Below are 27,248 nucleotides of genomic sequence, written 5' to 3' on the forward strand. Positions count from 1 at the left end.
TCTTTCAGTACAGTATATGGCTCTTTGCCACGCAACTCTTTCAAGCCGTTTTCTTAATTGGCTTTAACCTCTTCTGCATATGTATTCTCTCTTTGAATTCCCACAAGCTCTGACATGTACAACTCCATGTAGTCATCAATTCAACAGTCAGAATTTAAATTTAGCCTAACATGTTAGAAAACATGTTGCATCTATGATATTCATCCCAGAGATTTTTTTTTTTAAAATGTGACCAGAATAAGACGGCAGATCTCTCAAAGCTTTGTGTGCACAGTTGTGATGTGGAACTCCGTTGTGTGTATGATATGAGCGATGGGAGAGCAAAGGGGCAGCTGTGAGGTGGGACAGGATGGGGGTCACAGACGAAAGTGGTATGGAGATTAAATGGATGGAGGGAGAGAGCAGCTGAAGGAGATGAGGTTCCATTAGCACAGTGGCTGCAGTCCAGCGCTCCCTTTGCACTTGGGTTGTGAGCAGAATGAGAGACAGCACCTACCCATGATGCAGTGGTTTTGTCTGGTGCGGTGGAGTCCAGAATCAGCCCAATTCCAGGCCGTGCAGAGTCTGACACACAGAATTGGATGATCACAATATTGAAAAAAGTAATCATCGTCACTTGGGAACTGGTTGTGTCTGGTGATAGGTTATTATTTGCTGTGGCAGAACGTTGGGGCATCTGGTGTAAAACAGCAACTGACTGCAGTGGTGCACCTCATTCTGCCTTTGGTCATGGAGAAGCAGCTTTAGGGACACCAGTTCCTGGTCTAGAGCTTTCAAGAAATGCACCAGAGACGTTTTGGAGGTGCGATGGGATGAGGAGCAGATGGGACTTGCCGGCATGGCGCCAAATAAAGTCGTAGAACACATTTGCCGACCTGTCACTGAGGCATTGATCAGTGAAACAAATTGCTCTCCAAGGGCACAAACGGGGGTGGGGTGTAGGGGCCGTCATCAAAAGCTGCGGCCCACCTGCCCCAGGCTTACTCGCTGGATGAACCACAGACTGCTGAAGCACCACTCTGGCGCCCATCCTTCTCTCTGGGCAGAGGAGAAAGGCAGCAGTTTTGTGCATGTGTGATGTTAAATGTTAACCCGGTGTATCCTAGAAGAGCACTGTCCTTAAAATGGCCTGGAAATCACCTGTTGTGCCTTAAAGCAAATCAATCCTGTGTGATTGTCACATCACACATCATCTGAAACCACTTGTCCCACGCAGGGGCCAGAGCCTAACCCGGCAACACAAGGCGTAAGACTGGAGGGGAAGGGGAGACACCCAGGATGGGACACCAGTCTGTCGCAAGGCACCCCAAACGGGACTCGAACCCCAGACCCACTGGAGAGCAGGACCTGGTCAAACCCACTGCACCATCACACCCCCACTCTGTGATTGTCATCTTATGATAACATTTCAAAGGTTTCAGGTACAACTGAAAAGCTGAAAGGTATAATCTGAAGGCCTGCAGAGTTTGTAATCTATGTGTAAACTGGTACATACCTTGATTGTACATGCCTTGGCTGAGGTGCTGAAATGTCCCGGGGAGGGATGGTGGCTAGGCCGTGTAGCTGGGAATGGAAATGAGGACGGGCCCCTAGGCAGTACCTGCTGTCTGCCACCTCCCTTCAGCTCAGCGAAGACACGGCAGCTCTGCCCTTTGGGTGACATTCAGACTCCCTATAAATCCTGCTTGTCACAAGCCTTTAGTGCCATAAATTGCACAGCCAAATTGTAGATGTTATGAATTTCCATAATTAGTCATGTGAGCTCTTCTGCAGGAACTGGGCTGCGAGAGACTTGGGAATCCACTGCTATTGCTTTGGGAGGGTGCGTGCTAACAAAGAGGACTGAAATAACCTTCTAGGCAGGGCTGGGACATCATGAAGCCTTTCAAGAGGATCCAGCAATTACACACACAAATATGCACAAACCCAATTGTCCAGGTTGATGGAGTGCTTTCATTTATTATTTTACTTTAGTAGCCCATTATATCTTTGTGTTCTTTTCCCTTTATTCATTGTACATATTACTGAGACACAGCATGCTGCAGAAAGTTCTAGAAAGAAAGCATTTTTGTAACTTGATCATTTTGCACACAAGGAGTTATTGGAGGTCAAAAGAACATGGATGTTTCCTGTTTTGGGCAGAAGCAGATAAGTTTCAGGCTGTCTTAAAAGGCAGAGCGGAGATGCACATCTCATGCATCTTATGCGTGGCTGCTCAAGGCACACGGGTGCATTAATGTCAGCGTTTGGCCTTTTACAAGCGGGTGTGTTGGTGGATAATTCCTTGTGAAATTCTGCAGATGTCATAAACCATTTTTGGGTTTTTTTGTACCTCGTCACTGAGTCTCCAGAAGAACCAAGAATAAGTTCAGAAAGATCACTTCCAACAAGCTTATGGAGGAAACGATCTTCTATCGCTATCCTGATACACCCGTCTTTTTGCCAGAGCTCTGTACGGCACCAACCCTAACTACCCCATTATTACTAAAAGCTGTTGAGTTGGCAATTCTTGGCAAACCCATGCATAAAATGCCTAAAATTATCTTTCCTACACTTGTGTTGTCAGACTGCAGAGGCATACATCCGTTTTTGCTGTGATCGAGTCCATCCATCTGGTCCTCTTTTCGAAACAAAACTGTCTTCTCAGACAAATACAGCTGTAGTACAATATGCCTGAGGTATGAGAACCCACACACAGTCTGAAACCGCTCCTCCCAAGCAGCATCACAATGAACCAGAGCCTAACCTGGCAACACAGGACGTAAGGCTGGAGGGGGAGGGGACATACCCTGGACGGGACACCAGTCCATTGCAAGGCACCCCAAGCAGGGCTTGAACCCCAGACCCACCAGAGAGCAGGATCGAGCAGGATCCAGCCAAACTCAGCGCGCCAGCATGCCCCCATGCCCCTCCGCCCCTGCTATGATAACCATGATCTTGTAAATTTTTCTTCCAGAGACCCCAGAATTTGAATAATACAGCCGTGCTACTCTGAGATTATGTTTCAGTCCACGGGTCCAACCCTCACGCCATGTACTGAATGTATGTTCACTGCAGGCCTACACCTTTAAAAGAGACCAGGTCCCACAGCAAGTACATTAAGCCTATAACCTGTGCTATTTTGCTGGACAACTTTTCTGTCCGAGTCAGAGTTCTGTAGAATTTTATAATGGACAATTGCTGACCTATCAGAAACCGTTTGGGCATTGACTTTTCTGGACAGGACAGTAAAAATATTACTACTTGCTTTTATGAGTACAATTAATTTTTCTATTAATGGATCTCAACCTGTCTCTTCTCTGTGCCCTGTACACCTCAATGGCAAGAATATATTGCACGTTTTATTGCGATTCAGAAGGAAAATATACATTTTTACAGATAAATGTCAATGCACCGTTTGTCTAATGGACACTAAAATTTGATGATGGCAGATCAGAATTCAAATCTGCAACCTTACATTTGGGGTGGGCGGGGAGTTCAGTCACAGGAAGAGTGGGGGTCTGAGAGCATGAGGTCTGTGGACACCAGCGACATGGGAGTTGGGGGGGGGGGGCAATATGGTGACTTGACTGTGTGAACAGTCTTTCCGCATTCTTCAGTTGTAAAGTACACTCACAATGTGTTTAGAAAACACAAAAATGCAGCCACTGTGTGAAAGACCCTTTTATCAAAGTGTTCACGACAAAAACTGCAATGTGGAACTTTTTAGAGATTCATTTTGGGCTCCAGTTTTTACCCAGTATGTCTGTTTTTCTATTGCTTTGGTGCTGGTTTTATTCCACTTGAGACAAATTCAGCTCTGAGCACAAAGGCCCTTTAGGCTGCAGTATTTTTCGGTAGGAACTGACTTATAGTGCTTCCTAAAGTTTCTGCAAAGCGGTCATCATGCCGATGTCTTGTCTTATTGCCATGTTAATTACTGTGGAGAGGGTCTCAGTTTGGGATCAGATGTCTGAGTATGTTGTATCAGGACAGCCGATTAACTGACAGCAGTTTTTATGTCCCCCACTGATCTGTCAGTGGGTTTGGCTGCCCTCGCTGGAATAATGTGCCGAAGCATGTTCAATTCATCAATTTAACTGCACTAAGGGGTCATTGCACTGACATACTGAGTGTTACACCACATGTTCTACCTCAGAAGAGCAAGGTTATCCAAAGACGAAGAATTACTAAATTCTATGTTTGTGTGTCTTGCCAGCTGGTGTAAAATTGCACTTATTCATTTACCTGATGCTTTTTCTCCAAAGCGACTTACAATGTTAGGCAACTTACAGTTATTTACCTGTTTATGCAGCTGGAGCAATTTAAGGTAAGTACCTTCCTTAATGGTACTACAGCTGGAGGTGGGATTCAAACCTGCAACCTTTGGGTGTAAAAGGCAGCAGCTCTAACCACTACAGCCCCAACCATGCAACCAATTTGGGATTCTGCTTGTCTTCGCATAAGCCTTTAAAACCTGTTTTATGTCACAGCCATAAAAACCCCTGCCGTTTTCATCACCGGTGAGAACAATTCATTTTCCTATAGCATCTTTGGAAAGGTTAACCCAAACATATATGGTGTACAACATTGGCATCGATCCAGGTCTGTACTATGCAACCCCCTCCAGAGGTGTCCCCCAGGACGCCAACTCCTTTTGCTCCTCTCAGCTTCTCTACATTCTCCATCATGCACCCGGACTAATTAGCTCTACCTGTACATGTGCCTCGGTGTCCTTAAAGTGGCAGGAATTATTGCTGAGATCACACAAATCATCCTGAGTACCTTATTAGCATTCCAGATGAGCTCTACAGAGTGAGTGCAGCTTCTCTCGCTGCCTTTATGGAGAAGAGCCCCTCCCTCTGATTCCCGCTCCCAGCACAGCCTTCAGTCCTTCTCCATGGTGACCAGTTTGTAGAAAATATCCCTCAGAAAGAGCCCGAGACCCCGACAGTATGGGCTACAACCAGCACACAGTGCTAATAGCTATGGTCATGACTCCATGAAGAATAAGTGCTGTCCGCTGGAAAGACCTGTTCCCAGGCTGTTGGTGCTTTTGCTTTCATGCACGTCTGGTTGTCGTACTTTTTCTCCAACGGAGATAAAGACACAGGTAAGAGTGTAGTTAGATCCCCTCAATGCCTGACCCATTACCAGCGGCAGTATCATCGCTGTAATGTTTCTTTATTTATTAAGCTGCCACAATTTTCTCCACACCATAAAATGTTGGGTTTTTTGCTAAGCTGCTTACAATTCTGTACCCATTTATACAGCTGCGCAATTGTTACTGGACCACACACATTTCTGAACCGCTTGTCCCATACGGGGTCACGGGGAACCGGAGCCCAACCCGGCAACACAGGGCATAAGGCCGGAGGGGGAGGGGACACACCCAGGACGGGACGCCAGTCCATTGCAAGGCACCCCAAGTGGAACTTGAACCCCAGACCCACCGGAGAGCAGGACCCGGTCCAACCCACTGCGCCCCTGCGCCCCTTTGTTACTGGACCAATTCAGCGTAAGTACTTTGCTCAAGGGGGGATGCAGTGGCGCAGTGGGTTGAACCACAGTCCTGCTCTCCGGTGGGTCTGGGGTTCAAGTCCTGCTTGGGGTGCCTTGCGACGGACTGGCGTCCCGTCCTGGGTGTGTCCCCTCCCCCTCCGGCCTTACGCCCTGTGTTACCGGGTAGGCTCCGGTTCCCCGCGACCCCGTATAGGACAAGCGGTTCAGAAAGTGTGTGTGTGTGTGTGTGTGTGTGTGTGTGTGTGTGTGTACTTTGCTCAAGGGTACTACAGCAAAAGTGGGGATTTCAACTTGGGTCCGTCTGATTGCAAGGCAGTGGTTCCCACCACCACTTTTGCTGCTGCCCTGTGTAATGAGGACTAGTGTATGCAGTATGTAGTATGTGTACGTACTGTATGTAGTCTGGCGCTGAACTGAGATGTCTGGGGCCGTGTGCAGAAGAGAGCATCTTAAATTTGCAACAGGAGACCCACATCCTCACCGCAGCGGTGAGCACGTATGCCATTTCTGCGTCACGGTTTCAGGAAGCACTTTGCCAAACTCCGCCTGAGCGGCTCTTATCAATTCGCAAGGGAAGTTTAATTGTCCACTCCAACGTGGCCAGGAGGTCGTTTCATTCCATGCATTAACGTTGTCTAATTAGTTACAACAGTTCCGTTCCGCATTTCACTGCTAATCAATAGAAAACATTATATTCACTCTGGCAGCAACATTTTAAAAACACATCACAGCTCTGTACGTTGAGCTGTCGAGCTGCACGTTACAGTTTTTGGCTGTAAAAAAATATTTGCATCAGTCCAATAATTGGTGCACACCTTCCTATAAACTTGAAGGATTACTTCAGAACCAGAGTGTCAAAGGCTGCTGCTAAGAGATAAAGTGGGCAGTTTATTTATGGGCCCAATCATACTTAATCTTATGCGATGCGAACAATTAATCTGTGATGGGAGTTATGGGAGGCATAGTGTGTGGGTGGGATGACGGGGGTTGTGGATTTAAAATCTTGGGAGCAGATGTGGTCCTTCACCAACTCTCAGCTGTAAGCAGAGACCAGGAGGAATTGTTGAGGATGCGCCTGCCTTTCCCCAGAGTCCACCTATACCCCTATTGCCTCTGCTTACCTTGTCGGGTGGTATGGTGTTCTGTGTCCTCCTGGCTGTGCCCATTGTTGCCCTCACTGGGTCCCACAGATCCCTGTTCCATGAGACAGGTAGGAAGTGCTCTGTCCACTCCTCTGGAGTCCATATGCAACTGCTTGCTTCAGTGTTGAATTATGACCTGTTGGTTTTTCGGAAATGGTGGTGTGAAAGGCTACCAGCTAGCTTCATGACCGCAGCTGCTCTTGTGGAGTCATCTATCACTTCCTACTGTTCAGTTAAAGCTCTCCTCCCAGTCTTACCATTACTGTATACAGATTTCTTGTGGAATGTTCAGATGAACAAAACAGATTTCTCAACTTCACACGTTAGTGATCTTCTATACTGCTCTTGCGTGTAACAGAGGCCAAACAATCTCTTCGATCGGGAATATTTACAAGTAGAAACAAATTCTAGTCTTCTGTATTCTGTGAATGAGCCTTTTAAAGAGAAGGTACCCTCTAAAATGCCCACACTCCTGAAATAAATGAGTAGTGTAGAGGGCAGAGCATTGTTTGGAAGACCTGGATCTCTGGAGCCAACATGCCTAAAAATATATTGACTCATGAGCATTATTTTATGCCGATATAATAGCGTCAGTTTCAGTTCGAGAGTGGCCTATTGAGCAGTGGTCTGGTGTGTCAGATCCACTGCGCTGGTTTGCCTTCAGGTTCACCTTTCCCAGCTGGCATCAGAGACTTATAGGCTGGAGTTCCATACAGAGTAAACCAGGCTATGTGAGAGCTATCAAAGTGACAGGTGTTGCTGCATGTGCCATAAACATGTCCACCGCGCTTGCTACCTGTGTAGTGGCCGAGGGGTTATTTACTGTGCTCTGTCCAGCCTTGCGTCTCTTGGCTTGTTAGTGTGTGACTGATGGCTTCGGAAGGAAACACCTTCAGAAGTGAGAGATTCAGCAGACGTGGCCGGAACCTGAGCCAAATGAAACCGAAGGGTCCCTTCCCTAAACCCCCCCCAGGCTATCCGCTGGCCCTCCCGTCACAGACACCCATTTGCTACTAAGCTGACATGGAGCCTAGTATCTCCACTTAATGACAACATACCCTAGAACCATTCAGCTGCCTGGCACTCAGCTGACACTGGTGACACTGAGCTCTCAGCCCACAGCCCTTCATCTAGAAACGTTGCTTTCGCTGTGACCTGTGAGGTTCCAGCTGACCAAATGACTTTTAATTTATTTAAGGGGCAAGTGGTCTGAGTGTGGTCTTTGAGCTCCTGTCCCCCTCCCCCAGAATTCTGGCGGCTGATCAGAATTCCAGATACGTCGAAATCATCTGCTGACCCGCGTTCATCTGCTGCACAGCCTTGGTGTGAAAGCAGAGTGTGAGTAAAGGCAGCACAATCCTCTGAGTCAAATTACAGTCGTAGCTAAACCAAAATGACATATTGCCCCCATAAATCTGCCTATTTTTGCGTAGGACCCTGAATTATCTTAGCTTCAAAGTCCTGTAGGACTTCCTTCCAGATGTATTCAGACCATTTATAAACTGTAAAAAATTTCAAAGTACTTAATGTTCAATCAGATTTTTATGTCCAAATTAATAAAAAACAGGCCACACTGACAGCATGTTGTATTTTTTTCTATGAATTATAGTAGTTACTCACATCTTAGTCTTGTGCAAATACAAACACAAAAATTAATCCAGTTTCACACTTATGCTACCTGTAAGTTCACTCACTAGGTGTATGGCAGTGCTGTGGGAGGTTTATTTCAGTCATATGTTTCAATACAGGACACAGTTTCAAGTTGGGCAGAGATTTACATGACAATGTGGTGTCCCATTAAATACTGTAATTTGAGTTATTTTAATACTGTACCTGCCAACACCACCTTCTTTATTTCGTATTAAAATGCTTATGTGCAACATTCTCATTACTAATAAATTAATTGAACTGTTTTACAGCTTTTAATGGCTTTGTCAGGTGTTGTTTCAATGTAAACCTACCAACACCTTTGGGGTTAAGGGCTTGTGTTTGTAACTTGAAGACTGCGAGTTCAATCTCCTCTCCCTGTTCCTGCGCCAATGCCTTTGGCCAAGGTACCTGAATTACTGTAGTAAAAATGCACTGCCGTATCAACATGTCAAATGCTATGAGCTGCTTTTGATGACTGTCTAATAAACAATGCATTAATAACATCCACTATATGTATATTAAATGGTACAGATCATGTATTTTTACCAATTACATTACTTCACTTGGCAGATGCTTTTCTCCAAAGCAACTTCCAATGAACACTGTTCATCCATACATCAGTGAAACACTCTCTCTCTGTCACTCACACTATGGGTGAACCTGAACAGCACGTCTTTGGACTGTGGTAAGAAACCAGAGCACCCGGAGGAAATCCACACAGACAGGGGGAGAACATGCAAACTCCACACAGACTGAGCGGGGATCAAACCCATGTCCTCGCACCACCCAGGTACTGAGAGACATCAGGACTACTTGCTGTACCACTGTGCTGAATTTGCTGCTAACAAACCGCCACATGCTTTCAGGAGGATAATTACTACATCAATCTGATATACTTCAGAAAGATTAACAAAGTATTTTTTTTTTTTTTATGCACCAGATAAGTGAAGAAGTTCTGGAAATAAAGAAGAATGCATTCCATGTTCTCCGTAAGATATTAATATGACCTTGAGGGAGCTTTTGAATGATTTGTGGAAGGCATCAATAGGATACTAAAGCCCATCAGGATACTTTAACCATTTTCTGTCATCAGACATTCCCTTAGAGACAAATGGCTGGTAAGTGGGATTAGAACTGTTATAGTTTAAACTCTTTATTCATCATGTCTCATGAATCTTCAGAGGAGAGTACATTAGCGGTTATCTAGTAAGGGACATTTGGAACAAAACCAAAAACTGTTAAAATGTTTTGATGGCAAATTAAGTGTTACTAAATTAGCTGAAGTCTGTCTAGCATTTATATTTTATTTTGAGACATGTGGAAGAGCCAGTAGATCCTGTCGAGGTTTTGTGGCATCCATTTTTTATTTTTCAGTCTGTTAAATATCCAGCCCTGCTGCTGTACAACTGCGTTTTTGCATATGAATTGTCACACTTAAAAGTTTGTTAACATTTGATTAACATATTCATACGACATGTGAATTGTCACCTTAAAAAGTTTGTTAAAAATGTAGTTAACAGGAAACGGCACTGGCCTGGCTAGCACTCGTTTCTTTGGTGTTTCTTTGGACTCGTTTCTTCGGCGCAAACAATGGTGTTGAAGCGCAGAAGCGGCAAACGGCTCATGGTACGAGGGGCTTCAGCGCAGGTTACTGGTCTCTCCGTGCAAAGTAAAGAGAATTTAGCCTCATCATAAAAGAATTCTCCCCAGTGTTGTATCTCACCCTGACACTTTTATGCCTTTTTATTTTCTAGCCCATTGGAGCTGCGAACTGCATGCTGATTTATAGGCCCTGGTGGTGAGACACGGGGGCCTTGTAAGACTTACTTCCCACTTGCTGTGCTGTGCCTGCCCAGAGCTACCACCCCTCCCTGCCCCCACCACCCCCACCATCACCACCCCCCGTTGGCCCTGGTCCTTCTCCATCCCTGACGAGATATTGGACTGCGCTCTGGGAGTGATGGTATTCTCGCCTCTGTTGCTCTGCCAGCCTAAATCACTGCATCCCAAAGGCTGGGATACAAACCCATTTAAAGGGTGTCAAATATTCATGGAGGCTCATTGATTTGGGCGCCAGTTATTAGGAAGCTATTTGGAGAGTTCAGGTTTAATTTCGGAAGCTTTCTGCTGTGGGGATCCTCTGAATATATCACAGTCGCCTGAGCTTCCACCCACAGAAGAGACGCCACGACAACCGTGTGACAATATAAAGCACACATGTATATCTGCACATCTGTATCTATGTATAATGCATATAAAATCACACTAACACCCCAGATTGTGAGTGAGGCCAATTTAGATTTGTGCATCTTTTCCATGAGCACCTCCAGCTGAGAATACAAAGCAATCATTAAAGATGGTATTTGCCAAAGAGAATGGATTTTCCTTGCATGTTAGCCCAGAAGCTGTGTGATTTCAGTCTAAACAAGTGTTGTTTTGTCTGAAGGTCAATGGACAAGAAGCAATGACATTCTCTGTTCGGGCAATTTTGGCTTCTCCCACAATGCAATAGTGGCATCTTGGCACATCTCTTCCAGGAACACTTCCAACGGCAAGTACAAAGCAATCATTCAAGAAAAGAAGTGCCAAAGAGCACAGACTGTGTTTTTAGTTTACCCCGAAGTGGAGTGATTTCAGCATAAACAAGCACTGTTTTTAGTGAAGGTCAGAGAACAAGGGACTGTGGCATCCTGTCTTAAGGCAGCGTAGGCTTCTGGCTGCAATGTGACCTTCGGTTCATGTCTTCCCGTCACTATTTGGAAAGCGAGGCACTTTGTCAGCCTGGATGAGAGAAATATGTCACTGTGACAGCCAGGAGATGTGCCTTAGATATTTTGAAGGGAGCCTGAAATGGGAGAGGTGATACATATGGCCCCCCTCCCACCTGTACACGTACCAGTTTTAAATCCACGGAAAGACTGCGAGCGAGGAGGTGGCATCTTGATTAAGTTTCCCTCTGTCTCCTACTGACAATATACAGTTATCTATAAATCAACATTCAGCAGAGGCACGTAGAATTTAGGGCCGTTGTAGGGTGTCAGATTCTTATTTAAAAGGGCCATTAATAATTTACGGAGGTGTCACACCGTCCCTTGAACCACATCATTCAACATCATTTAATTTCTATTTGACTATAAAATGTCTGAGCGTTTTCTAGATCAAATGCTTTACTTTGTCCTGCTGTTAGTAATTGATTAAAGAAGGTATGACAATTTCTTTGACATGTTCTGGCAGCATAAGGAGACAATCAGCAATAAATTTAAATTTTAGATATATGTATCACTGCAATGGTCCGTCTCTTTAATAAATATTTTTGACATAGAGGATTTAAGAAGGCTTCACAACTTTTTCTCAAGTCAGTAGTAGGAAGGTGAACTTGCTTGCTTTGCCCTCAAATATCTAAGCATTTAGTAGGCAGGTTATTTGGTCTTTTGTCTTGCTGCTGCTAAAGGCTTTGCGTGTTGAAATGACTGTTGTTTGAGGATGATGAGGCTCGCTGTGGTCGCAGAGACACCTTGATTTTCTCAATACTCGTTGAGGGATGGAAGGGATTATTGTACGCTATAAAAGCTGAGGGGCCTCTGTGCAAACCCTCAGCCGCCACTGTCTGGCTACCGGGCCCTTCCTCAGGCTGTCCGCCTCATTCTTCGTACAACTCATAAAGGACAGGCTCTAAACCTTTAACCGGCGGGTTCAAAACCCACCAGGTTCTCTGCTCTGTTACCCTAGAGAAAAGTATTAAACATAAAGTGAAATATCCAGCTGTTTATAAATCAGTGAACTTATTAGCCGCTTCTCAGCAGCTCTTTAACACAGGAGACTGACATCATTCCTCTACAACACGAGACCCTCCTGGCCTGATTTCTCTCTTTTCCTCCAGAAAATCACAGTAAGGCACTTCAGTTTAAAGATGAAGCATATCACATAAATTTGACTGAAATTGGGGAAGAAGGCTAACAAATAGTATTCAGAGTGGGATTTGACACAGCAGCACACCTGTTACTCTACTTTAGAAATATGAAGTAGAGTTTCTTCTCAGCAGGAGTCATACTGGTGCTATAAACTTTCAGAAGTTCTTTTTCTTAACGTACTCTAGAATCTTGGACTATTCATGCGTTGCTTTTAAAATAATAAGTGCAACACTTTTAACAGGCTTTTAAATAGCAACATACAAAGCTGTTCTTTGAAGCAGGTCATTTTCGGCAAACAAAATTGATCGAATTTCGTTGTCATGGACAATGAGCTCTAGTGAATAATCCATCTACGGTGCCCGTGTTGTAAAATGTGTTGCATTTTACATTTCTGTAAAATCAACGGTCGGAATAGACCTTAAATTGTACGTAAGCTTAAATGGACAATGGAATTTATTCAGCATAACCTTTCTAAGACGACGCATTTCAAGTAATCTCGAAGGACAGTCAAGATGCTTCTGGGATCTTCAATTTCCAGTCATAACTGTTCATATGCAGCCAATTTGTCTTTTGGCTTGATTTGCTGTTTTCAATAATGTGTGGGCAGAAGGGGATAATTTGTGTGTGCTCTGTAAGGTGCCCCTTCTGTATCTCCCTATACAGCAGCGCAATCACTTTGCCATGTAAGACTTTTATTGTGGGCCTTGGGGGCTCTGTGCAGTGATCTATAGCTCCTCCAGAGAACTAATGAAGAGATGTGTAATTACCCCGTTAGAATGATGGCCAAAGGAAAAGAGTCAGCTATAATTTAAATTGTTTTGTTTCCCCGTAGCCCTAAGCTGCCTGTGACTGAATCAGTGTGTAATGGGGACTTACATTTATAAGGATATGCTAACTGTATAGACATTTGATGAGCCTTCTGCACAGCGGGCTACTGCTGAATTCTTTGTCCTCCGTGATGGATGGCAAGCTGAAGTCCTGAGGGTCCATTAGGAGAAGAGCACTGGTGTTGCTCAGACTGTCCAGAGAAGCATCAGTCTTGAAGAGACACCTGGGTGACACCTCAGGCTGTATACAGCGAAGGGCTAGTGGGCTGGCAGGAGAACAGAGGACCCAGTTACGTGAATCGGTGAGAGGGCTGCAGGGTAAGCACTGTTCTCTTATTTGGGTTTGGGCACACTGATGCTGTTTGTCCTTTCTGAACTCTTTCCCCCTTTGGCCAGTTTCCTCTCATTTGCCAGTTGTCTGCACAGAAGCACATTGTGAGAGTCATTTGATCTCAGTTCTCCTCATCTTGCAGCTTGTAGAAGGACTTGGGTTAGACTCTTATTTGCACCATCGGTCAAACATAGTCCACCATGTTTACACATGCCATGTTCTCGTGGTAGCATTTTGGCAGCCCCAAGGAAATATTAGAAGATATGCCTATGGTTTTCTCCAAATTGACTTACAGTATGAAGTTTGCGAATTGAGCCATTTAGTTATTTCTAGAGCTGGGTAAATTTATACTAGAGCAATTCACTTTAAGTATTTTGATCAGGGGTACTACAGTAGGAGGTGGGACTTCAACCTGGGTCCTTCATGTAGAAGGTGATGGCTCAAATCACTACACCACCTGCAGTTCCTACGTACCATGTGTGCTCCATCAGCCATCAGCAAGGCTAAAATGGCATTCATATTGACTTATGGAAAGTGTTTTCAGTTTCCGTCCTGGGGATCCGCTGTCTGTGCTGGGTTTTCTTCAACGGAAACTTTCATTTTATTACAGTTGATAGCACCGTTAACTGAGCTATTTAATGATTTTACAACTGTTTTTATTTACAATTTATAATTACTCAGTACCTGTTGTCTGGACCATTAAGTCATTAAATGGTTAATCTTACTGAAAATTGTAATACAACTTTTTCTTGTGTAGACAGAACTGACAAGTAGCTAATGGCTGGTAATTTTAGATATAAACACCATATATTTAAAATTGCTGCAAAATGTGCATTGCCGTATAGACAGAGTTCATCTTCTTAGGTTACTCTTGAGTGCAGCTAGTCACCATGTAGTATATATTACTTTGCTGTTTCCACTGTTCTATTTCAGACCCAAGTCATAAGGTAACTGTTTGCTGACAGACAGAATGTGAGCAAACCACTCTGCCCCCTCCTTGGTCATTTAGTTTAGGAACAAGATTCCATGTCCGAGTAAACACACCTTACAAGGGGGAGATTTATTTCCATGGCAAACATTGTTTAAATGCTTGTCTGGAACCAGGAACGATATTTGTGTTCCAGTCCCCCCAGAAGCTGGATTTCCAGCTGTGTTTGAAGCAGCCACCACTGACCCTTTGGGGCCACTGGTCACACTGTAAACCCTGGAGGATTTTTGATGTAGGTACTTTCCCTGAGAACAACTGGTTTGATCTGTGCCTGATTTATGCTGCCAACCACATACATTCTCAGCTCCTGCTCAGTGTGACCCGATCAATTTGCAGTCTCAGTGGCAAATTATTGTGTCTAACTAGTTAAATGTTCAGATATGTACTGTATTGCAACAGTCAAAAGTCTGATTATGACTGCTTGAAACCAGATTTGAATGGGGAAAAAAAAAAAAAAAAAAAAAACTGCATGATTGAAGAATGGTCACAGCTGTTTTCATGGACCAAAGAGTCAAAATGTGAATTATTACGGTTGAACTGCTGAGTATTTCTGAAGCACAGAGATGGTGAATGCATGAGTTGCATCTGTGTGATTCCCCCGGTCCAGCATGGAGGAGGCAGATTCTTGATGTGTTGCTTCTTTACTGGCAACAGTGCTGGGGATCTTTTCCAAGTCCGTGGCAACCTCAACCAGCATGGTTATCATAACATACTTCAGAGGCATGCTGCGCCATCCGGGTTACGCTTGGCTGGGCAGTCATATATTCTTCAACAACATAACAAGCCAAAACAGATGTCAAAGTTGGGAAAGAACTGCCTGGAGAAAAAAGAAAGTGAAGGACAACTCAAACAAATTAGTTAGATGTAGAGTTGTCATGAAGAAAAAAGTGCTTTTCAGCAAATGTGCTCAGATCTTTGGCTCACACTGTACACAGCATGGAGATGAGTTTGTTTCAAAGGAAGCTTCTTGAAGAGTACATGTCCTGAGAATATAGTACTTGCCATTAGAGAGATAACCTCAGGGGGGGCAGTGGCACAGCAGGTTTGGCCAGGGGTTCAAGTCCTGCTTGGGGTGCCTTGTGATGGACTGGCATCCTGTCCATGGTGTGTCCCCTCCCCCTCCAGCCTTGCACCCTGTTTTGTCAGGCTAGGCTCCAGCTTGCTGCAATGCTGCTCAGAACAAGCAGTTTCAGACAGTATGTGAAATAACCAGAAATGGCCCAGAGCTCACACTGAAGTTGTGATGGGTCAGCATCTCCTGCTGTAGACTCCACCTACACTCTCCATGAGGTTCTGTCAGACAGATTGGTTTGACTATAGTGCAGCACCATGTATGACCTTCTATGTCACTCAGATCCTCACAGCTACATTAAATTTCTTCATTTAGCTGATGCTTTTCTCCAAAGCAACTTATAATGTTAAGCTATTTCCAATTATTTACTCGTTTATACAGCTGGGTAATTTTACTAGAGCAATTTAGGGTAAGTACCTTGCTCAAGGGTACTACAGCCAGAGTGGAGATCAAACTTGCAACCTTTGGATCCAAAGGCAGTAGCTCTAACCACTACACTACCAGCTGTTCCTATACTTATTGTAGTCCTCACCCCATGGTTTTACCCTGGTACCTGATGGGGCAGGCCTTCCTGTGCACTGAGGTGATGAGGTGTTCATTTCACACTCCCTGTCAGCGACGATCCTATGGACATTCTGGCTCTCTTAATACATAAGAAATGTTACAGTTCCCTCTGCTGGGTAATGTAATTAATGTAACAGAAACAATAAGTGCAAAAAAACTTTTTTGGCAGTTTTTGTCATGCCCACCCCCCTAAGCCTAACACACACACATATACACACACACAACACATTGCACCCAACTGAGCTTGGCCCCATGCAATGCTGCAGACCTGCCCACGCACAGACTATTTCCAAACAACTCCCACTTTGTGTAAGAGTGTGTTTGACTTGGTAACGCCCCGAGCCCCTTCTATGATTAATATGCCGTTTACTCCCCCATTGCACTTCACTCATGTTACTCCCATTAAATGACTTTATTATTATAAATATATTATCGTACATAATTTGTGCTACATAGAATTCCTTTTTGGTGACAGGGGAGGTTCTCCGAGTTGCGGAGCAGGGATTGCTGATCTTGTGTGAAAGAGCAATAACAGACCTTTGGGTCCCACTCCCCTCAGTAGCTGCTGGGAAGTACAAAACTCGCGGGAATTTAAAATCCATTATCATCATTTCATCCACATTCACTGTTGATGCTGTCTTTCGAGCTGGAATGGCCTGTCGTGTTTGCTCCCAGTGGAGTCATTATTTCTGCGTGAGACAGTGTGAAGACGTGGAGTGGAGTGGAACATTCTTGCCCTGCTTCTCGAACCCCTTTGTGAATGCGGGGATCTCGTGGCGCATATATGGAGGACACAGCGGTGAAACCGTGGCGGTGTGTAGGAGCTGGTGGTGAGAGAGAGGGACAGACGGGCTGCCGCTGGCATCAACACCTCAGCAGCTGGGGCTCAGTCCTTGTGCTGACGGGGGGGCAGGTGGCTGGGGTTCCTGCAGTGTCCTCGGGGACCCACTTGGTGTAGCCCTGGCCAAAGAAAACACCACTGCAAAAGTGTCTGGAGCCCTCTCTGAGATCTTTTTCAAAATTTCTCCAGCCAGCAGTAAAAACATGGTGCCAGGCAAAGACAGGGTCCTGGCCAGACCTGTCAGGGGTCTCAGACCTGAGCTGAGACAGAGTTAATTACTGGTGAGGTCCTGGTCACAGCACTGTGCAGAACATCAGCATCACCTCACCACAATGGGCTCTGATTAGATAATAAAATGAACATGTGAAACTATAAGCGTGTGCATGTTTAATTTTTTTCATTGTTTTCTTTCAGTGTAACAGCCGTACAGTTATACTGTAATGACACTATATGCGAACACCGGCCCGTATGCGGAAGGGAAAGCCAGTCATGCGGCGTAGGGTCCTACATCTGCCCCTTCATTCATGTTTAAGAAATGACACCCAGAATGTTTCCATTTGTTCTTTATCATAACATAATAAATAATAGGGTTTGTAATGGAAACCATTAAGAGATTTAATAACTGTCTGCCGAAGCATAAATTACGAATGACAAAAATAACAACAGTACATGCTTTGTTGAAGGATTACAATTACATGGATGTCCATTTATACATTTTATGAAATATGAAATCATTGTTAATTTGCTTGTTAGATGTTTGCAGATTTATATAGAAATATAAATATGTTTTATGAACATTGGTTTCCAGGGAATTATTTGGAAGAAAATAGCATTACTGCCCTCTACAGGTCACATGTATTTCAGCAGCTATTTCATTGCACCTCAATCTGTAGTAGGTACTTTACCATGAAGTCTGTATCTTTCAGCCCCTCTGTGCTGAAAAATATAATTATAGTCATGGTCAAGCTGTATGCTATGCTGTTAATTTTATTCCTAGTTAAGAGTTTAAGAGCATTTAAAGCATAGCTGGTATTGTAGTGGTTGGTGCCTCTGTGTTTGGGTCCAGAGATTGTAGGTTTGAATCCCACCTCCAGTTGTAGCACCGTTGAGCACTGTACTGTACTTACCCTAAAGTCCTCCAGTGAAATTATTCAACTGTATAAATGGGTCAGTAATTTAAAGTGGCTTAATGCTGTAAATTGCTTTAGAGAAAATCATTAGCTAAATGAGTAAATGTTATACTCTTATTCTCTTTGCGTGCATTTTACTGACATCCACCCTCGGCTGTATTGATACGGGTTTCTTCTGCTCCACAATACACATAAATTTTTGAAAATATGTAAGTGAAAAAAATGCAGTTAAATAACATGTTTGTGAGTTCCAACAGTTTGCAAAGCAAGGAGTCTGTGTGGAGTGTTTATGGAAAACATTTACAAGGACTGGTTGTGAAGCTGAAAATTAAGGCAAATTTATGTATTTTTATGAACATACAAAGGAAATTGTTCTTTTATTTCACCTAATAAAAGCAGCACAGTGGTGCAGAGAGTATTGCTGATGCCTCACACCGTCTGTACTGTTGGTTTAAATGGTGTAGGTTTAAATCCAGCTCAGTCTGTGTGGAGTTTGCATTTTCTCCCCTTGTGGGTTTTCTCTGGGTGCTCTGGTTTCCTCCCACAAGTCAAAGACACACAGTTCAGGTGAACTGGTGACTAAATTGTTCTTAGTATGTCAATGGGCGAGTGAGTGTGTGTGGCTACCCTGTGATGGACTGGTGTCCCATCCAAGGTGTACCTACCTTAGCCCTGTGCCTAGTGATTCCAGGATAGGCTCTTGACCTCTGTGAACCTGACTGGGACAATTGGCGACAGAAAACGAATGGATGTTTCCCCACACAATTTCTCAAACTTTTTTTCTAAATGACATCTTTAATGAAAAGTTTTGTTGTTAATAAAAATCTAAATATTGGCAAACAGTTCTGCTTTTGTACTTCTGCTATGTGTGATTCCCATCATTACTATGTGACATCACTCTAGAGCCATCTGCCATAGAGTATTCAGGAAGCTATTTATATGATTTTTTATTTTATTTTAAATATATTTTCTAGCGGGGGGTGCGGTGGCGCAGTGGGTTGGTCCTGGTCCTGCTCTCTGGTGGGTCTGGGGTTCGAGTCCCGCTTGGGGTGCCTTGCGACGGACTGGCGTCCCGCCCTGGGTGTGTCCCCTCCCCCTCCGGCCCTACGCCCTGTGTTGCCGGGAAGGCTCCGGTTCCCCGCAACCCCATATGGGATGAGCGGTTCAGAAAATGTGTGTGTGTGTGTGCGCGCGCGTGTGTGTATATTTTCTAGCTTCCAGATATAAGCAATAAAACACCAAGAATATTTGTTTATGATTGTTAAAATGACAGAGGAACCAAAAGTACACACACACAGTCCAGCTGGCAGCTTTTATTCACAAAGTCCAAGCTCTTTTAACAGCAAAAAAACAGCTTCAGAATGTCATCTTTTACCAGCATACACTTCTGAACCACCCAAAAGCAACCATGAGTTGTTTAGAATGCGGGACAAATCAAAACAATCCACATGTTATGACTACAGACATTCATGGTAGTTTTTGGTTATCGTTTCAAGTTTGGTCCTGAATGTGCTCAGCATAGCAGTAGCCATAGCAGCAAAAAGACCTATCACAACTGTGATACACGTTTACATTTACAAAACACACCACTTGAGGTGACAAAAAATGTAATAACAATGACGTGAAAGGCAAAAAATAAGGCCTAAAAGAACACTGGAGTTGACAAAACCACTCTTGTGCACAAGAGTAAGGTACAGCAGCATAAGGATCGCCTACAATTGACAGGCGATGACTTGTGAAGGAGCAGGGGTGAGTCTGCTGCTCCCGGAGCGGCGAGGCCAACACAAGCTCACCCTGGCTGGATCTGTGATCACGCACGGTGCCGGTGTCTTTACTTCCTCAGTCGGCGTGGGGTACGTCAATGTCACAGCTAAGTCCCAGGCCTGAGGAGGAAGTGCTACCAATGAGAAGAGAAGAAAGGTTACAGATACCTATAAGGCAATCGCCAGAGGAGCGTGCAGCGAGCCCATGTTCTAATGGACCCAAAGCCCTTTCTCCATCCGTTCTCAAAGAATAATACTAAGGTGTTCCTTCTGCTTGTGCCGAGTCATCGTAGTCACATGTGCTAAGAAGAAATAACGACCAAAATGTTACGAAGGCTACAAGGCCCAAATATTTTTTAATTTTTAAAAATGTCTGTCTTAAAAGTTTAGAGTCCATCCATTTGTATTGAGTGCAACTGTTTGTTGAAATAAACGGAATATTACCAATGACACACTCCTGCAGGTATCTACTGAGCGGTTTAACTCTAATGTGCAGATAATTTTTCATAAGCATGTTTTAAAGATGTAGCCATTGAAAAATATGGAAAATATCCTAAACTCTGAAATGAACACAAGTTCCAACAGATGAAAGTTGAGAGTTTGGACACGCGTACGGCACCTTTCACAGTCGGAGTCACAGCAGTCCTGCGCCAGCTCCGGCAGGTCTTCTTGGGAGCGAAACCTCTGCATCCCACCTCCACAGTTCTGGATGGCCTGAGCGACAGAGTAGTGAGTCCGCCCTGCGGCGCAGGCCTCCATCTGCACGACGCTCAGCTGGGACTGCAGGAAGAGGTGCAGGCAGCTGTCAGACAGCACTAGCGGGTTCTGCAGGATTCTGCGAGGAGAGAAAAGGAAGACGAGCAGCGCTCAACACGCTGAAAGTGTTTACTCAACGAACGGAAACAGTCAACAGAAAGTTGACTCGGGAAAGATCCTTTACCATGTCAAATTTATTTTAATGTCTATAATAGGAACGGCATCTGTTTAAAACAATTCCATGACAAAATTACCATACAGTATATAGAGGGATGTGAAAAAATGTTCCTCATTTAATAGCAAGTATTCAGAAATATTTACCCTTTTTATTAAATCTTAATGCTTATCACCTGAAGACAAGCTAGCAGTGTTTGATTTCGAACCCAGAGCTGCAATTTAGTGCGAAACACAGAAGACTGGTGTTTTTATGGGACCAGGGCTGTACATTTCAATTGTTCTGTCTCTCTTGCCAACATGTATGTTTCATAAATCCATAATCTATGCAAATACATGTTTATCTGAACAGATTTATATAAATGTCTAAAGTAAATCCTGTTCAGGTCACTAATTACATAGTCTTACAATCTAGCTGAAACCACCACTTGAAAGTGTTATTATTTCTACATTTAGAGGAGATTGTCTTCAAAGTGACTTGCAATGCCAGGTTTGTACAGCTAGATACTTAACAATGATTTACCCATTTGTATAGGTAGGTAATTTTTACTTTCATATCATTTCAGGGAAAAGCTTTGCTCAAAAGTGCTACATCAGGAGGTGTGATTCAAACCTGTGTCCTCCAGCTGTAAGTTAATTGCTCTATTATGTTATTCCTTACCCCAGTACAATACTAAGTTAACAGTTCAGCACTCACAAAGAGGAAACTGAACCGGTTTTACTGGAATCATACTGCGGTCTTATTTGCATGTGTTGTATTATTTTAACATGCAGCGCTTGGAAATCACTTAAAGCAGTTGACTATGTTTTTATTTATGCAAAATATGAAAGGCATACGTACACCTCCAGGAAGTGCTGCAGCCCCTTCATTCTCTGGTTGACTTGATTAGAATTATTCAGGCTGAAGAAGGGATTCTTTCGGGGAAGATCTGGTAGCTCCCTGTGAGACAATATACAATGTCTTTCATTACCTTTTATTTTAAGGCCCAAATTCTCTTCAGCAAAATGCTTTCACAGAAATATTAAATAAAACTCATTAATTGCAGTAATATTTGAAACTGCCTGTTCAGTGTAGGGTTGTGGCGGACTGCAGCTTATCCTAGATTCATGGGGTATCTTGGAAGGGACACCAGTCTTTCCATGGTAGTGCAAGCACTTAATTTCTCATGTTTCATTTCCTTAATTCTAAACCTCAATAGTGTCATTAGTTTTCCTGCAGATCCAGTTTTAACTACAGCAAAGCACTTCTACAGTACAGATGTACTTTCTGAGACAAAATATTGGGAGTACGTACATTAGGAGAGCATTTTCTTGTAGTTTCTGTCTGAGCCAAATAAACTCACTGAAACGTCTTCTTACACAGGAGGTCTTCCTGGTAAAGCACATGCTGTTGGTCTACAGGGAATGGGGGTGGGCTGTTAACACCGTGTCCAAAAAATTGTATAATCAAAATAAATTATAACATAAAAATTATACAACTAAAATTCAGTCCTGAACACATTATGAGACTTTAATCCTTCAATACTTGGGCATTTTTCTGAAATTTAGTATCAAAAACAATTGAGAGAACCATGCATGTGTTCGTATGTTACAGAACTTTTTTCAACTGAAAAATCTGATGACAATAAAAATGACGTATAATATATCAAATACAAAAAAAAGCTAAATAAATTCATAGAAAATTACATTAAATAATATAAGATATTGTATTAAGAAAAGAAACATTCCAAGACAGATTCCAACAGCTGCTTTAGTGGCCTTAAAATCTAACCAAAGAAAATTGCACCATTTGAGTACTTACATGTATACAGATTTCATAATCTATGTGGGCATGCCAGAAGTCTTTCCCCTGTATGCGAGGATCCCGCACCCAGACGTTGATAAACTCCTGCAGAATCATAAGAGCCTCTGTCTAAATATGTCTCTATTGAGTAGCGTGCTGTGAAAGCCTGACCAAGAACTAAGGGGACCGAAGGGCCTCAACGGCAGATTTTAATGAAAGGGAAAAGGGAAGTGACAGAACTGACTCACGGGAGACTTAAGTGTTGATACTTCAGTGTCTCAATACTGATGCCGAAACTAAAAGTATATTAAAAAAGATCATCAAATCTGTAATTTCAAAAATGTTTGTAAACATCAATAAAAATATCAAGAAAAATATGTCATATTATTATTATAGTAGTTATAAATGTGAACTTCTACAGCAATCAGAATAATAATTACACAATAATGTTTAAGTATTATTGAGCATATATTTCATCAAGAATTGACAGTTATCATCAAAAGCCATTTGACTTAAAATTATAGTAACTTCTTTGTTTTCCTTCAACTGTAAACACTAATAATATAATAAAGATAATGAAGATGAAATATGGGTCTGAATGTGAGACCACTTGGAAGGAGAAGTATCAATGAAACTGCAAGCTGACAAACAGCTGGTTGGTGAGACAGTTACCTGTCACTGTTGTCTCACTCTTCCTGCTTGGCGTTATTCATCCACGGTGGATATTTGAATTTTCACTAACATTATATATCAACCATTTGTTTAAAAAGCAAACTTCCAGTGAAAACAAATCTCAAAATACTTCTGGAACCAAATGTTTAAAAACTTAAATCCAGTTCATTTTTGATATCAATTATTTCGATTTGGTTCAAACCCTTATCCTTTGAGCGCGTGACGCAAGATGGGAAAAAGGAACGTGCTGTCAGTCTGTCGAATATCTGTACAACTAGATACCTGTACATCTATCTGAATGTACAACACGAGGCCACTCCACCCTGAAGCTCTCAGAAATCGAGTAAAGACTGTCCACGTCCGGCAAGTCACGTCAGCAAACAAGTGTCATATTTGGGTTAAAATCCAGTCTGGTGAAAGCCTTACCTGCTTGAAGTTATCTATACTGTTGTCCATTCCCAAGATTCAGGCCTGTAGAAAAGATAAATGATCAGACACTTATATGTGGACTGTAAACACACCGACTGCCACAGCAAGAGCTCAGTTACAGCAAAGGAAACACTGAACAAGCAGAACTTCAAGAGCTTCATTCATTCAACCAGCGTTTCACCGACAGACACACTGATGCAGAAGTAATCGAAATCACTTGAGGAGAACAAAGGCTGTTTTTCCACAGAATACACTATTCTTATTTCATTCGTGCAAATTCCCAGTTCTCGTCAGAGTAAAAGCAGAAAGCGGTAACTGTGATGTTATCACTCCAGAAAGCCACTGAACATGCCCACACCTGCACTGCAGACACTCTACTGGATTTCTGGTCACCGTCCAAAGACCGTAAAAGAAATGCTAGGAACAAAACTTAGTCAAATTTCATCATGGCAGTATGATTTTTAGCATAGGGCCCAGATTTTTGTTTGAATCTGCAAGTGTGACTTTAGCCATGTGTTACAGATACCAATCACTGGTACATGTGACATTGTGGAGCCTTGCAGAAAAAAGTTAGGATTGTGTGGAAGTGCTAGTTACACCAGTTACACCAGTTACACCGAGGCTAACTGCACTACTATGCTAGCAGAGTGAAGAGGTACTTACATTTCATGCCATAAATCAGTGTAGTGCCAGAAAATAATCCATAAAACATAATACTTCAAAGTCTGCACCCCATTAAGGCTACTGAGTTCCAGGCCAGGTGACTCATGACCGTATCAGGAAAAATGAGGTGCGCAGAATCTCACAAGCTCTGCAGCCCCACTAACCTTGTTGGGACCAAAGCCCCGTTGTACTTTGTATAGACATGTTCTACTCCAACAGTTAAATCTATTATAAGCCTCAGACAATGAGTACACAATGATTTATTCTACAGTGAGTCACTATATTCTGACTCAGAGAAACATCTAGATCCTTTATGGTTAGATGTTTTTAACCCCCTATGGAAATAACATTCTGATGCAATTCAGTTCAACTGGATCAACGTGTTCATTTTCAACCGCATTAAGCACTATGTTGCATAATAACAGAAAGAACCCATCAATTGGTTTAGCGAGAATTTTAGGTTGTACAGATACTACCTGCTAATGTGGGTAAGTAAAGCTTTAATTTAATCTTCAGCAAAGAATTACAGATTACAGTGCAGGGATACTCTGCATACAGAAAAGAAACACGTTAGGTACATTTACATTTATTCATTTAGCAGACGCTTTTCTCCAAAGCGATGCACAGAACATCTCAGAGAAATACAATTTGTACACTACATTAGGAGAAAGAGAGACATCAGGGGATCTTTCCCCCATTATATCCCTTAACATGTCTGTGACACAGTAACTTTCTCAATGAGGGTTATCAATAATTAGCATTAAAAGACCAATCTCCTATCTTGGGAAGACCACATCGTAAAAACTCTCAAGCCTCTTCTCACCGCTTTGATGTAGTCTCCAGCATCCATTGTCTCTGATCCATTACTGTATACAGTATATAATTTCTGTATGCAAACAGTAATTAAAGCCACTGGTCATCTAAGATCACTGAGGCCAGCAAATCATTTCCTTACAACTTCATGTCCCACAGCTGGTTGTGCCAGCTTTGCATTCAATCAGTTCTTGCTACTAGACTATGGAACCATGAGGTCCAAGGTAATGGCCCACCACGGTCTGCCTTAAAATCTCAGGAAGCTGTTCATTTTGCACAATTTGCCCAATGAAATATTGAAGCTTTATTTTTTTATTTTTTTTTTTAAAGAATCACCTCTTATTCTTCCATAATCATGGGGGCTCATTCCGGAACTGAATCATCACCCAGCCAGTGAATCCTACCCCAGCTCCATAGACAGTAGAAAAAGTAGAAGTGTTGATTAAAGCACAAATAAATCAAACACGGTAACTCAACCATGGAGCAAGTGCTGAACTTGTATTTCCATAAAAAACAGCGGAGCGTCAGTTTGCGCATAAGACTCCAGAATGCATGGCGCAACGGTTACCATATAAGCCCTGGGATGTGGTAACAGGCTTGGGTCTGCTTACAAAAAACAGTAATAGTATATATACATAGAATAAGCGTGTTTATGAAAAACACAAAGTAATCACTCGTAGAAAATGTACAAGGAAATATAATAAAGAGCACCGACACTGACTGAATCATTGTACGGTTCAGCCCGGCCTTTTCACTTTTGTCACCGAGATTTAGGCGCTCCGGCCCGGCGGCTCGTGGAGCTCAGTCATTCACACTCGGAAATACGTCTTTTGCTCGTTTATTCTTTAAAAAAAAAAACACTGTTGTCTAAAGCTCGGACGGCGTAACTGTAGACATAGGTGGTGGCACTGACTGTCCCGAAGGAGGAAAAATGATGGAGGGGGAAAAAAAAACAGACATCAGAAATAGCTGAAATACAACAATGCACCATCGCGAATCGCGATTCAAATCTGTAGCATTATTAATTCCACTATAGTATAAACTATAAATTATCTGTAAATACAAGCGACTGCAGCCTATCTGCGACGGTACGCTACATTTTATGAATGAAACTAAAATTGCTGACAAATACTAGACCTGCGCGGGCCGAAGAAAATCATCTGAGTGCAACGTGTGTCATCTTTCTTGTACGAGATCTGGGATCACACACACACACACATATACATATACACATTATTATATCAGCATAACGCGTTCGTTTGAATGACGGCTTGTTTAAAAATGAAAATATAAAAAGGGACCACCGCATCGCGTGTTAACAATGTGAATGTTGAACACACAGATGCGGTGTCATTCATCAGCGCGATCAATTTGACCAGTTTATCTCGCAGACAATGGGATGGAAGCGGTTGAATTCCCTCACAGATGAACCGTGTCATTATTGTTTTTGACCGTTTCTATCCTACCACGAGTGTAAAAGCGCTGCGCTGTTTCGTTTCACGGAGTCTAGACTAAGGTGACTTGTCAAAACCGGGCGGCCTCTTCTGACTTCTCTCCGCCCTCATGATCAATGAGCCGTTATTACCGGGATACCCGCTAATCCGACGCCCTGAGCGATTATTTTGGCCAAGCAGTCGGGGGTTTAATAAATCGCGGTTCATACATCGAAAGCGAAGCCGGTAACTTACCTGCCGTGTGGAGCACGAGCGCCGTTCAGAACAGGTGCACGGGGGTGGGCGGAGTTCCGGACGTGTCGTGTGCGGCTCCTCGCGGCTCCTCGCGGCTCCTCCTCAGCGTGACGCTCCACACACGCACTCAATGCCACTCACTCACTCCCTCAGGACGCGAAGACAGGAACGGGAACCTGAAGGCTGCGGGTTCGAGCCCCCTCGTGCTGTCTTGCTCCGCGAAACACCTTCCCGTATAAAAGTATCACATGCTTAGTTGGAGTTGCTGTGGGGACCAAAAGAAAAGTTGAACTCGATCCCTAGATCTTGCTTAAACAGTCTGTGAGCAAAACAAGATCATGCCAGACGTTCAAGAAATGGACGCTGGGGCTTGTTTGTAGTCACTTTTTTTAAAATAACCCCTTATGTGTGCTGATCATATAATAATGTGCATCAGATGATGCCTTATACAGATATGTGTTCTTAGTTTCCAGTTCTTATTTTTGATGACATTCCAGAGCCCCAAATGTGTTAATCAGGTCATTAGGTAATGTTAATTTCGAACTATAA

At 43.2% G+C, this 27,248-nt stretch overlaps 1 protein-coding gene across 4 annotated transcripts; it reads right to left on the reverse strand.

Moving 5' to 3' along the window:
- Nucleotides 1–19,263: 19,263 nt before the first annotated feature.
- Nucleotides 19,264–26,787, reverse strand: snx10b (sorting nexin 10b). 4 transcript variants are annotated; one of them, XM_018740581.1, is made up of 7 exons: nucleotides 26,700–26,787; nucleotides 23,533–23,577; nucleotides 22,453–22,539; nucleotides 21,946–22,046; nucleotides 21,493–21,591; nucleotides 20,341–20,556; nucleotides 19,264–19,855 (listed from the first exon to the last, which is right to left on the reverse strand). In XM_018740581.1, exons 2-7 carry the CDS (start codon nucleotides 23,560–23,562, stop codon nucleotides 19,798–19,800), a joined length of 591 nt encoding a protein of 196 aa, XP_018596097.1. In that variant the 5' UTR covers nucleotides 23,563–23,577; nucleotides 26,700–26,787; the 3' UTR covers nucleotides 19,264–19,797. The 4 variants fall into 4 exon arrangements, with proteins under 4 accessions (XP_018596097.1, XP_018596099.1, XP_018596100.1 ...); XM_018740583.2 differs by lacking the exon at nucleotides 26,700–26,787 and adding an exon at nucleotides 25,348–26,311; XM_018740584.2 differs by lacking the exon at nucleotides 26,700–26,787 and adding an exon at nucleotides 24,199–24,425.
- Between the last annotated feature and the right edge of the window lie 461 nt (nucleotides 26,788–27,248).

This window comes from Scleropages formosus, chromosome 18 (genome assembly GCF_900964775.1).
Source record: "Scleropages formosus chromosome 18, fSclFor1.1, whole genome shotgun sequence".
NCBI lineage: Eukaryota > Metazoa > Chordata > Actinopteri > Osteoglossiformes > Osteoglossidae > Scleropages > Scleropages formosus.